Genomic DNA, 12728 nt, shown 5'->3' with positions numbered 1-12728 from the left:
CAGTACTCCACAGTAGCAACCTCCGAACCCGTCGTATACCTCGGTGGGCCCGCCACAGAAAACGGCAGTTTCGCAACGAGACGTTCCCCATTGTCAATGTGGAAGACAAAAACCCGGTTGCTTCCGCCTTCAATCTTCTCACATGATGTAATGGAGTGGGCACCGGGGCATAGTGCTATGATCTTGCGACACAAAGCGTCAAAGTCGAATTGTATAAACCGTGCTTTTCGCTCGATTGCATCGTTACGGAGCCAGCGCCCTTTTGTGTAGATGTAGGGGTCAAAATCTGTGTTCAGCTTAGCATTACGGTAGGAATTGCGTGATGAGGATGGGGGATGGCGTACCTTCACCGAAAGACTGTTCTGAATGCGTTGATGTGGAAAAAGCTGCTCGGGAAAGACGTGTTTGTCCAGGCCTTGTAATTGAGCGTGTATAGACGGGAGCTCCTTGCCAACTTACCAGCCCTCTGCTGATGGATAAGCGTTTGTTATGCGTTCGAACAGTACACAAGGCAAGAGTGGTGAGCGGCCGTCTTGAGATATGGTACATAACAACGTCTCGAACAACGATAGGTAAATAGATGTATAATCAAACTGTGATCAAGAGAGCGAAAAGGCAACCGCACTGAGCGGAGCTGTTCACAGGCACCCAAAATGCTTGCAACTGTGCCGCAGTCGAACATACGAGGCTGAGCATATCGGCGCTACTCCGGAACGCTTGCTATTGGCGCGTCTGGCGCGTAGATCTGTATACGCATTGGAAGTAGCACTGTAGGCGTGATTAGATCTTCTTGCATCAAGGCTACCGATAGAGATGTTCTGACTCGCTGAGTAGCATCGTGAAGAACACAAATTCGAAAGCCGGTTGATGATATCTTCTGTAGATATTGTTCTTGGGGATCATTTAGCTACTTCACCCCAGTGAACGTGATACCCTTAGCACGAAACCCATCCCATTCGAAGGTACCTAATCGTTCATCTCTCATCGATGAAAGTTTTACCCCAGCCCTTGGGGATATAATGCAAATAATGTGTCACAAGTTCTGTCCTCTTCACTTGACATCCCTCCGTTTAACGCCAACGCTGATAATGCAAATAAAGGTAGAGCCTAAGCTCTTACACCCGGACCAGGTACAGCAGGCGCCGGCTTGTTGACCTCGGGCTTAGTATCCTTTTCCGTGTTCTTGAGACGCGCCAGGATGACTGTGAGCGTCTTCTTCTCTCGTCCGTCGTTATCTAGCACGTGAATCAGATCACGGAGCTGGATACCGGCGCCTGTTTCGGTCTGCTCAATGGTGTCGCCGAACTTGCGCTTCTTGCCCATGAGAGCCTTTTCGGGCGCTTGGACCGCAGGTGTAGCGGCGCCACTGCCACCTGTTGCTGCAGCCGGTCGTGGTGTATAGGCACCCGATGCTGGTCCACCACCACCGCCAGTCATCCATGAGTATTTCTTCTTCTTGCCACCAAGCGCCATACTGGCGGTCTCGTTGGCTTTGCCAAACACGACAACGTCTGACTGACTCTGCTTCTTGGCGAATGCCAAAGCCTTCTTTGTCACAGGTTCCGGCATGGGTATTGGGGCAGCTGGCGCATCTGCTGAGGAGGCCGAGGCGCCTGCTTGACGCTTCGCGCGCTTGCGGAGGCGTTCCTGCTCCCACTTGTAGTCGTCATTGACGCGCTTCGTAAGTGCAATGGCAACGTGGTTGACGTTTTGGTATGTTCGCTGAGGGGTTGGGGGTGCTTCGCTTGGAGGCGTTGGTAATCGTCCCGCATTGGGAACGCCTAAGACGATTAGCAATAAACTGGAAAATATTCAAAACAAACATACCCTTGCTGGCTGTCGCTGTAGGGCTGACAGCACTGTCTGTTGCCTCCCACGGCGTCTTCAAGATGTTGACTGGCGGAGCCATTTTCTCTGATGCGCCCTCGTCCACCACAGCAAGATCAAGCATCTGTGGAGGAATGATGCCATGTGAAGTATTTTGGCGACCTTGGCATAAAGCAAAAGAGTCCTCCACTATGGTCCGGACACGTTCCTCGGCAGCCAGCGATATCAGCGTCAGAATCTCCACAAGTGGAGCGTTCTGGTTCAGTAGACTGGCAGCCTCCAGGCCTACGATTTGTTCGCCGTTGGCGCCGGCTGCAGTGGTACGTGCGATCTCTTGCTGGCCCTTGTCTGGGATCTTGTCGAACAAGCCATCTACATTGATCTGGATACCGTGTTCATAGCCACGTTTCGCGATGCGATGTCTTAGGACACTCGCTGACAGGAACGGGTCATTCAGCGGCTGCTGGGCTGACTCGTTCAGGATCCTGGCGGCTTGCTCGTGCTTCCTGATGAACTCGGCTTCATGCTGCTCCTTGGTCATTTCTTGACTAAGTGCGCCGGTCCCTTGGAATGCGCCATGGCCCGACTGCTGGCTCCAGTTGTTGAAGCTAGCATGTGGTGATGCTGTGGAGCCCGATGCTTGTGAGTTGAAGCTCCTATAGTTGTGCAGCAGGTTGTCCTCTTCGGCGCGCAGATCGATACCAGATCCTGTGAGCACATCGCTAATGTTATTGACGTCCAGGTCGCGCGCATTCGCCTTCTCTAATTCCGAACTATCGCCAGTCTTGCTGTAAGGGACCTTGGGTGGCGGCATAGAGCCCTGGGGCGCTGGAGGCTGTCCATTCGGGTGCTGATAGGGCTGAGGCTGGTGGAAGGGCGGAGGCTGCATCGCAGCGGGCGAGGTGGGCAGTGAGTGGTAGCCAGGCGTCTGAGGGGAGGCGGTGTACGGAGAGGGAGGGTATTGGGGCGCGCCAGGTATGCCAAAAGGCGACTGGTACGGCGCAGGCGATGGCGGGTTTGGCGACAGGCGCTGTCGCTTATTCGGAGGAATGCCGCTGCCCATGGTCGGGGACAGGGCGGTCGGCGACTGCTGGTAATTCTGCGGTGAGAAGGCGCGCGGCTGCTGCTGGTGGCCCAGATTCTGCGTTTGCACGGGCGGCGGGGGCTGCTGGCCCGGGGGCGGATACTGGTAGTTGTTCGGGTAGGCCATGGTGGGCAGCTCGTCCCTTTCGGGGAGTCGCGCTGGCAGAGGGATTCTATCGGCGCGTCATCCGGCGGCAGTATGTTCGGGGCTCGGTAGCGCTTGCGACGGGACGTGTTCGGCGGGCAGGCGCGGTGGGTGGAGTTGGCAGGCGCGTCGGGGTTGGTGATGTCGCGGTTGGTAGAGCGGACGATGAATCTGGGAATGACGAGCACGGACAAAGTCTTGGCAGTCGCGCGCCAGACAAAGAGAGCCGCAACGGTCAACCGACTGCCACTCTGCTCTCACTCGACGCTACCACGACTTTCTCCCACCTTTGGGCGTTTCCATTGAGGCGTTGAATATCCCTGCGACACCAATTCACGATTAATGAGCTAGGTCCAGGCGCGGTTTATAGATATCTTACGCGTTCTTCTTCGGCTACCACCTGGGCATCCACCAACCCCGTAGCCTCACCTCCGTCGCCCGTATACCACCTAGTAAAACATCCACATCTCAACCCACACAACTATGGCGTCGAAGAGAAAGGCGACGGCGATGGCGCCCGAGGATGAAGACCCGATAGATCCTTCCGACGAGCTCATGTTCCTCTGCTTAGGGGGCGGTAACGAGGTTGGCCGCTCGTGTCACATCATCCAGTACAAGGGCAAGACCGTCATGGTGCGCATTCAGGACTCGCATATCTTACGGCAACCATACTGACGAGGGACAGCTTGATGCCGGTATGCATCCCGCACACGAAGGCTTGTCCGCCATGCCATTTTACGATGATTTCGATCTCAGCACCGTAGACGTGCTACTAATTTCACAGTATGTATACGCGCGTCTTGCTTGCCATGGTAGTTGGGGTTCGGCGCATCACTGGAGTCGGACCATGAGCGCGCAAAGGGCACTCGCAATACAGCGACTTGTATATCACTATGAATGGAATATAATTTGCTTCCTCCCGCTCGACTTCGATGATGTGCCCCTCCCTGGTTCCCACCAATGTATCTACAACTTTGGGCGCTTCTTCCGGGCTCACCCTGAGTCCACCAGTCGTCCTCCAGCATGCTGACATCAGGCTAGTTTCCACGTCGACCATGCTGCCTCTCTACCCTATGTACTTGCGAAGACCAACTTCAAGGGCCGCGTATTCATGACACATCCGACCAAGGCCATCTACAAATGGCTTATTCAAGACTCTGTCCGTGTCGGTAATATGTCGAGCAATTCCGAGACCAAGATCCAAATGTACACCGAGGCGGACCATCTCAACACCTATCCTATGATTGAGTCAATCGACTTTTACACCACCCACACTGTCTCCGGTGTACGGATAACACCTTACCCAGCTGGTCACGTACTTGGAGCGGCCATGTTTCTTATGGAAATTGCAGGCCTAAAGATACTTTTCACCGGCGACTACTCGCGGGAAGACGATCGACATTTGGTATCAGCTTCAGTACCTCCAGGTGTAAAGATCGACGTCCTCATCACCGAGTCAACATTCGGTATCTCGATGCATACGCCACGTGTCGAGCGAGAGGCACAGCTCATGAAGGCTATTACCGACGTTCTCAACCGCGGAGGTCGTGCTCTACTTCCAGTCTTCGCCCTGGGTAGAGCCCAGGAACTTCTACTCATTCTCGACGAATATTGGAGCAAACATCCAGAAGTTCAGAAGATACCCATATACTACAACTCAAGCTTAGCTCGTAAGTGTATGCAGGTCTACCAAACGTATGTCTCCGCCATGAACGACAACATCAAACGTCTCTTCGCCGAGCGCATGGCCGAGGCCGAAGCCGCGGGTGACACCGGTCGACGTGGAGCTTGGGATTTCAAGTTTGTCCGTTCACTCAAGAGTCTGGAGCGTTTCGACGATCTAGGTGGATGTGTCATGCTTGCCTCGCCGGGTATGATGCAGTCCGGCACATCGCGCGAGCTGCTTGAGCGATGGGCGCCCGACCCAAGAAATGGTGTTATCATCACCGGTTACTCTGTCGAAGGCACCATGGCAAAACAGATCGTTCACGAGCCGGACCAGATCCCAGCAATCATGTCTCGCGCTAGCAACGCAGCACGCCGGCCAGGTCAGAGGGAGAACGAGCAGGCCATGATCCCCCGACGGTGCACAGTCCAGGAGTACAGTTTCGCGGCGCACGTTGATGGAAAAGAGAACATGGAGTTTGTGCAAGAAGTCGCCGCTCCTGTCGTTGTAAGTCTAGCTTAGTCGACATCCGTGGTGAAGACCTCATACTAACTAAATCTCAGATTCTTGTTCACGGCGAAAAGGGTAATATGACACGCCTGAAGTCTAAACTTCTTTCCTTCAACGCTCAGAAAGCCGTCCCTACGAAGATTTACTCGCCCGCCAACTGCGAGGAACTTCGCATTCCTTTCAAGACCGACAAGATCGCCAAGGTAGTCGGAAAGCTGGCATCTATTGCTCCACCTTTACCTCGCTCTCTGTCTTCCAATGGTGAAGGTGAGACTGCCGAAGACCAAGAAGGGGAGAAGGTGGATATGATCAGTGGAGTTCTCATCCAGAACGACTTCAAGATCTCTCTCATGGCGCCCGAGGATCTCAAGGAGTATGCTGGTCTGACTACAACAACCATTATGTGCCGTCAGCACCTTACCCTATCAGCCGCCGGTATCGACCTCATACGATGGGCTCTTGAAGGAACCTTTGGCGCTATCAAAGAGAGCAGTCTCACAGATGCTGCTGTTGACGGCAAGATGAATGGCAACGGCACAGGTCACAAGGAAGAAGCAGACGAAGAAGTTAGCCGCACAGAAACAAAGTTCACAGTAATGGACTGCGTAAACGTCCTAATCAAGAATGGAGGAAGAGTAGAAGTAGAATGGGAAGGCAACGTAATCAACGACGGTATCGCCGACGCCGTCCTCGCCGTCCTCTTCACAGTCGAGTCCTCACCAGCAGCTGTCCGACGTAAGTCTCCTACCCTCCCCCTCCCCCTCCTAGCCCCAATCAAGCCTCATACTAACCCACCCTCCAGAATCCTCAAAACAGCACTCCCACAGCCACGCTCCCAAACCAGAAGACGACAACGACGACATCACCACCACAAAACTAACACACCGCTTCAAGACCCCGCACCCCCACCGCACAACCGACCCCTCCACGCGCCTAGCCCGCCTCTTCCTCTTCCTCGAAGCCCAATTCGGCGAAGAGGCCGTCCGCCCCATCACCCTCCCCCGCAACAGCACCACAACCGCGACCACAAACGGCACTCCCGCCGCCGCTGCCAACCCAGACACTAACCCAGACACCATGGACACCTCCACCTCTACGCCCGACTCCACGGAGCCTTCCCCTTCCAACATCACCGCGTTCCCGCCTCCCATTGCACCAGACGACCAGTTGTCGGCGGAGGATAAAGCGGAGTTGAAGAGGCTGCATAATTTGGGGATTCCGGTTCCGGGCGTGGAGATCAAGTTTGATAGGTTTGTGGCCAAGGTTTGGTTGGAGGATTTGGAGGTCGAGTGTGCGAATAATGCGCTCAGGGCGAGGGTTAAGGCTGTGGTTGAGAGGGGGGTTGAGACGGTTAGTGGGTTGTGGCGGTAGAGTGGGGGTGGTTTGGGAGGGGGTTTGGGGTGTTGGGGTAGGGGGGATGGATGGGGAGAAAGACGAGTTTGTAGATCGTGTGAGGAGGTGTTTTGACATTCAATCACAGTGGAAGGATTCTGACTTTTTTTTTCTCATTTGCGATTACTTTATGGAGGATTTCGATCCGTTCGTGGGGTTCACTAGTTTACCAGAAGATTCAAACAACAGTAACTCCAAGATCCCGATGACCAAACAACTCCGTGTCCGTGCATCCGCCTGTAAGCTGGCAAACCGCCTGCACCAAGGTCCAAGAACAGGCCAACCAACCCTATCCCTCCAAATGCCAAGCCGGAACCTCCGACATAGCCTTCTCCTCATGCGTGGGTCGCAGTACCGGCGTCGCGGGCATGCGCGGCGCAGTACGCGATCGCAGGTACTGAATCACCCTCAACAACAGCTTGGAGTGTGAAGCACGTCCCAAGGTGAAGCGGTCTGTGAGGTCGATATCTTCCCATTCTGTCATGTCGATCTCTGGGCTGTTTGCGCGTGAAGAGAAGCCTGAAGTTTGCGACTCTGATGTTGGCGCGTCGGAGGACGCGGTGTCGAGGGATGTAGTCGACATAGTTGACCATGTGGATACTGAATATATTGAAGTGTTCGAAGACAATGTCCGCGATGAAGTTCGTGACGATGTCCGTGAAGAAGTTCGTGATGATGTCCGCGATGATGTCTGCGAAGAAGCCCTTGAAGGATGGGCTGACGGGAACGGAGACGGCGAGGAATGCGGCTCAGATGGCATGACGTCGAGCTCGTAGTCTTCGGCGTGTTTTGGTTCTTGAGATTTTGGCTTGATGGTACTCAAGTGCGCGTTGACGAGCTGTGAGAGCAACATGGCTGGAACCTTGGCTGGTTTCGGGTGGTGGTGGATGAAAAGCGTTGTGTGAAGAGTGCTTTTGAAGGGCCTTGTGACTTTTGTGAGAGACTTGTGTGTGAAAGAGTTTTGTGAAGAGTTGAATGTGGAATTTTGAAATAGTCACGGCGGCCTCTGTTTATATACTCTGATGTATATGGTGAACCGTGGACGTGACATGCGATCCAGTGTAGAGATGCGCGATCCATGGTTGTGTCGAAAATCACACTGGTGTGGATTGGCCCATTCGAACCACCTCAGCCATGTGATTAGGATAGGTAGAACGAGCAAGAGGAACTCATGCTGTGATTATTTCGACGCGTAGACATCACTGCGCGGGTATGAATTCCGCATCCCACGGTCCTGGTGTAGCATTGATTGTGAAGGCAGTGACGACTGGAGTAATCATATGTAGTCCACAACCATGGTCTTGTGCGAGCAGAACCTGCCCCAGTATTATCCCCAATAAAATGTTAGAACGTCAGTCAGCTTACGATGCTTTAATGTATGGTACTGACGTACCACCAATCAGTGCGAGGAGTTTACGTGGGTCGGAGGCTCTAGCGCGGATGCGCGAACGGTTGCGTCAGGCCAATCCAAACACTGCCGATGACTGCGAACAGGAACATTTCGATGAGCGCTTTATTTTCGAAAGGGGCAGCACAGTGCCCTCTTCGACTCGACATGATGATGAATACGAGGCGTCGGACCTCGATCTCGAGGACGTCATAGCCCAACTCGACGACCTATGTCGAGAAGAAAACGCTTCATGCCCACCGCATCTTGACATCGATGAAGAAGTGGCGGACGGAAAGCAGTACCGGGATGTGGCAGCGGCGTTAAGGGCTGATGAGCCAGGCATGGATACCTCAGTCCTGGAGCGAATCAGGAACGCAGACGGATCAAGTGACCGGGTATTCGACGACTTACTTGCTCCGTTACGTTTAGAGCCACTACTGTTGGAAACCGAAGAGTCAGAAGAACACATGTTAGACGTAATACTCACTTGGAACAAGCGCATTGCCGACCAGCGTAACAGTGACTCGACCGAGCGCCAGGCCTTTGTTGCTGCTCTCAGGGAAAGAGTGAAGGTTGTCGACCAGATCTTGGCGATTGTCAGTGACAACAGAAACAGCAACGAGGACAATGAAACTGGACAGAATGGTATCCTGGAACCTTCTCAACGTCAATTACTGAAAGCCATTCACGCATACCGGCCAGAAACCAAAGATTTCAAGACTCAGGATCCGTTTAACATGCTCATTATTATGTTAGCGCATATCCGACAGAAGGAGTTTGAGCTTGCCAATAAGGACGATGGCATATACCTTGCTCTCAAGGTGTTGAGCGGACAGGAGCAGCTGGAGCACCGATTCGACCGTGAGAAGAAGAGACGTGCGTATCAAAGGAACAAAAAGAATGCAGAGGAAGATGATAACAAGGAGGAAGTCAAACGATGCGAGACCAAATGGAGAGCCTATAACAGGAAGCTGGCAGAAAGAGCGCGACAAGGACTGATGGCCAAGATCCAGTGCGCGCGGAACGAGTTGAAAAAGGCCGAAATCGACGAGCTGCTGGATCTGACTGTACTTCGATCAGCACAGCCACGGGTCTCTCGAGAACCTCATCCAGGCGTCTACACTCCATCGCTGGAGGAGATATTTGACGCATGTAACAAAGCAGACGACTACGACAGTCTCAACCATGAGTTTGCAGAGCACTTCCCGCATCTGGAGACCAAGCTGGAAGTGACCTTAAACAATGCGCAAGACATGAAAACAGTTCATGACACCGTGTTGTTCCGGATGGTGAAGCTCGCTGGTGCTGATCTGAAGGGTCTCGATAAGGATGAGAGGAAAAAGGTAATGACGGCGCGCCTTAACGACCCCGTTACGGCGACGGTAATTGAGGAGACACTAAAGGGCGTGACGGACACACGTCGAGCAGCGAAGCAGATGCTCGAGCAGCTTGGGTTGATAGGGCAACCCATGCGTGAGTTGCTGGAAGCTGTAACGGCGAAACGCGACGACCTGGCTGAGTTGACACGCTTGATCAATCGTGAGGAATGTCCAAATACCAGCAACGAGATCCAAGAAGAGGAGTAAGAGGACGAAAGGAAGTTGGCGATGCTGGCGGAGATAACGCTCTTAATTCCGGTTGTTGAGGTTTCTGATTCCGATCGATCTCAGTACGCCGCTTCACGTATGTCAATTTTTGCGTCTGATAAGGCTGAACGTCGGCGGTGCCTGGCTTGAGCGATGTAGAATAATGCGCAAACTTAGTACTGCTATAGCACCAACCTGCGCATCGGAATTCGGGTGCGGGATTAATTGATACCGGTGGCACGCACTAAGGCGCGGTGATGTGAATGGAGGGTGTGCTGCAGGGCGGATATCCGGATTGCAGTCGGGAAAGAACGGGTCCAGCGCCAAGCACAAAACTTCTCATCAACTATCGCGGCTTTCTAATCTCCGCCTGTCCATCTTCACCACCACCAAACCTCTCCACTCCACTTCCTTCGCTTCTACCATCCATACCAGCGAAATGGCCACCTCTCCTCCCCCCACCGCCACCGGCTCCAGCAAGGTCGATGCCGCAAAGGCTAAGCTTGCGGCCGCCGACCCTACCGCGCCCACTGGCCTTGCTCTGTACTCGCGATTCGCTTTCGCCGGTGCCGTCTGCTGCTCCGTCACCCACGGAGCCCTCACACCCGTCGATGTGTACGTTATGCCGCCCCCCAATGGCTCGGGACGATGCCATTGGCTGTATCGCACACGCTTTGCGACAGTTGACAGATATCGAAAATGACGACAGAATGCCAAGCTAACATGTGCAACAGCGTCAAGACCAGGATACAACTTGACCCCGTCACCTACAACACCGGCCTGATCGGTGGCTTCCGCAAGACCATCGCCAATGAGGGTATGGGCGCCGTCTGGACCGGTTTCGGTCCCACCGCTGCCGGTTACTTCCTCCAGGGAGCCTTCAAGTTCGGAGGTTACGAGTTCTTCAAGCAGCAGTCCATCAACCTTGTCGGTTACGAGACTGCCGCCAACAACCGCACTGCCGTCTACCTCGCCTCTGCCGCCGTCGCTGAGTTCTTCGCCGATGTCGCCCTCTGCCCTCTCGAGGCTACCCGTATCCGTCTCGTCGGTGACCCAACCTTCGCCAACGGTCTCGTTGGTGGATTCTCCAAGATCCTAAAGAACGAGGGTGTCGGTGCTTTCTACTCTGGTTTCGGACCCATCCTGTTCAAGCAGTATGTACAAGCCCTCTGATTGGAAGTAGAGATTTGGCTAATCATCCATCAGGGTTCCCTACACCATGGCCAAGTTCGCCGTCTTCGAGAAGGTCAACGAGGCCGTCTACTCCGTCGTCGACAAGAGCCAAACCTCCAACGGCATGCAGACCGTCTACAACTTGGGCTCTGGTATCATTGCCGGTTTCGCCGCCGCCATCATCTCCCAGCCCGCCGACACCATGCTCTCCAGGATCAACAAGACCAAGGGTCTTCCCGGAGAGGGAACCACCTCCCGTTTGATTAAGATCGCCAAGGAGCTCGGTCTCCGCGGATCTTTCGGTGGTATCGGTGCCCGTCTTTTCATGGTCGGTACCCTGACCGCTGGTCAGTTCGCCATCTACGGTAAGTTTTTTTCCCAACGCCTTCTGTCGCGCCCAAAGCTAACTCCGGGAAGGTGATATCAAGAAGGCACTAGGTGCTACAGGCGGCGTAGAAATCGCTAAGACTAACTAAGTTTTCGTCTTGTGCGATGCGGAGAGAGTGACGGAGGAGATGATACCAAGACAGCCATGACAGCGGGTCTCGAGGTGGACTTGTCACACAAAAAGTCTGTCTTTTCTTGCATAATGGCTGGCATGGGTTTGTTCGATATCACATTTCTTCTATGTGTTTTGCGTTTATTTGCAGTCATTCAAGTTAGATCTTGCTTCGCTTAGACGGCGATTTTATGTAACAGTACGATCGAGTAGGAAACATACTGCACAATAGACCCAACTCATAATGTCCAAGCACTGTATTTCCAAGTGAAACTAAACGGCATTGAGAACCGGGCATTTGACAATGCTGATAACATCCTCAGTATCGAGGATTTGATGTTCCATGGCATACCTAGGTATCGTCACGTCTGGGCGAATACAAAGCGTACTTCTTCAACATCGCGGCTTGTACCACACCTCTGGCTCTAGACCACAAAATGGCAGTTGTAGATCTGACATTTTCGAGTAATACGATGCCGCCCAAGTGCCGGCCCTATGGCACTAGTGAAAGGCATTAGCACGTTGTGAGGTACATCTGACACCGTCATGACGTTGGGTCGTGTAATCCAATAGCTCTTAAGACCATTGAATCCTCTTGCCCGACTATCTTGTACTACTTCTCTTCCCTCAATTCTCCCCAAAAGTCGACCACGTGATACAGAGTACTTCAAGAGAGATGTCTCCGCGTGTTTGCAGTCCGAGATGCAACAATTACGCCAACAACACTAGCTCGATACGACGTAGTGTGGACACCGTCTAGACATCCATCTTCAAAAGCTCTCTTCAGACCCGCGACTATCTTCTCATTCTCTTACATGTGCACTATTTTACAGATCGACACGTCTAGAACAATACACGAAGAGATTCAGAGCGAGGTCGATCACAATTGAGAGTTCGTTACATCTGCATAGATGTGTTGATCGAGTCTAAACTACACCAGAGGCCTCTCCTTCAGCCACAACACACCGCTGTAACCGTACTAAGGAGTGCAGTGCACTCATAGACGACCCTTGCTCCAAGTGCGCCGGTATGCATCTCAAGGGCGTACGCCATTGAAGCCGGTGCATCCATGGTCAACCAAGTACTTCCTCTGTACCTTTCCAATCTCCCAGTGTTCAGGCACCTCGATGTCCTTCACCGCAGCCACCGTCTGAGCGACAAAGAAGAGATGATTTGGTAGTTGGGGATACGGTCCATCCTTGGGAAACGCGAAGTGTACGGTGCGTTCTGATAGTCCCGTCCCTTTGGACAGTGACCGAAGCCCCCGGAAGTCACGCCAAAGAGATGGGAACACGAAGTGAACCCGCGTCATGCCGGGAAGAAGCTGGATCGCAGGATGACGACGGTGACAATCATATAACTTGTTACTTCGGCGGCTGTGCCGTGAATCTGCGGATTGGCCGCTTCGCTCGAGACGGTCCGGACTTCATCGATGAGCAAGACAGGACAGTCCACTT

The 12728-nt window shown here is 53.4% G+C and overlaps 3 protein-coding genes across 3 annotated transcripts; 2 read left to right on the top strand and 1 right to left on the bottom strand.

Annotated features, from left to right (window-relative positions):
• Positions 1–1107: 1107 nt before the first annotated feature.
• J4E92_009839 (uncharacterized protein) lies at positions 1108–3037 on the bottom strand (the record flags this gene model as incomplete). The annotated part of the gene is made up of 2 exons (XM_051501181.1): positions 1108–1781; positions 1828–3037. 2 exons carry the CDS (start codon positions 3035–3037, stop codon positions 1108–1110), a joined length of 1884 nt encoding a protein of 627 aa, XP_051348566.1.
• A 501-nt stretch (positions 3038–3538) lies between these two features.
• On the top strand, positions 3539–6602 carry YSH1 (endoribonuclease ysh1; the record flags this gene model as incomplete). Its single annotated transcript, XM_051501180.1, has 5 exons — positions 3539–3688; positions 3741–3838; positions 4097–5228; positions 5285–5966; positions 6034–6602. 5 exons carry the CDS (start codon positions 3539–3541, stop codon positions 6600–6602), a joined length of 2631 nt encoding a protein of 876 aa, XP_051348565.1.
• A 3436-nt stretch (positions 6603–10038) lies between these two features.
• Positions 10039–11248, top strand: J4E92_009837 (uncharacterized protein; the record flags this gene model as incomplete). The annotated part of the gene is made up of 4 exons (XM_051501179.1): positions 10039–10214; positions 10334–10753; positions 10806–11137; positions 11190–11248. The coding sequence occupies 4 exons, from the start codon at positions 10039–10041 to the stop codon at positions 11246–11248; spliced, it is 987 nt and encodes a 328-aa protein (XP_051348564.1).
• Positions 11249–12728: the final 1480 nt, after the last annotated feature.

Source organism: Alternaria infectoria (genome assembly GCF_024043175.1).
Source record: "Alternaria infectoria strain BMP 0036 chromosome Unknown scaffold_28, whole genome shotgun sequence".
NCBI classification, from domain to species: Eukaryota; Fungi; Ascomycota; class Dothideomycetes; order Pleosporales; family Pleosporaceae; genus Alternaria; species Alternaria infectoria.
This window is presented reverse-complemented; position numbering and strand designations above follow the sequence as displayed.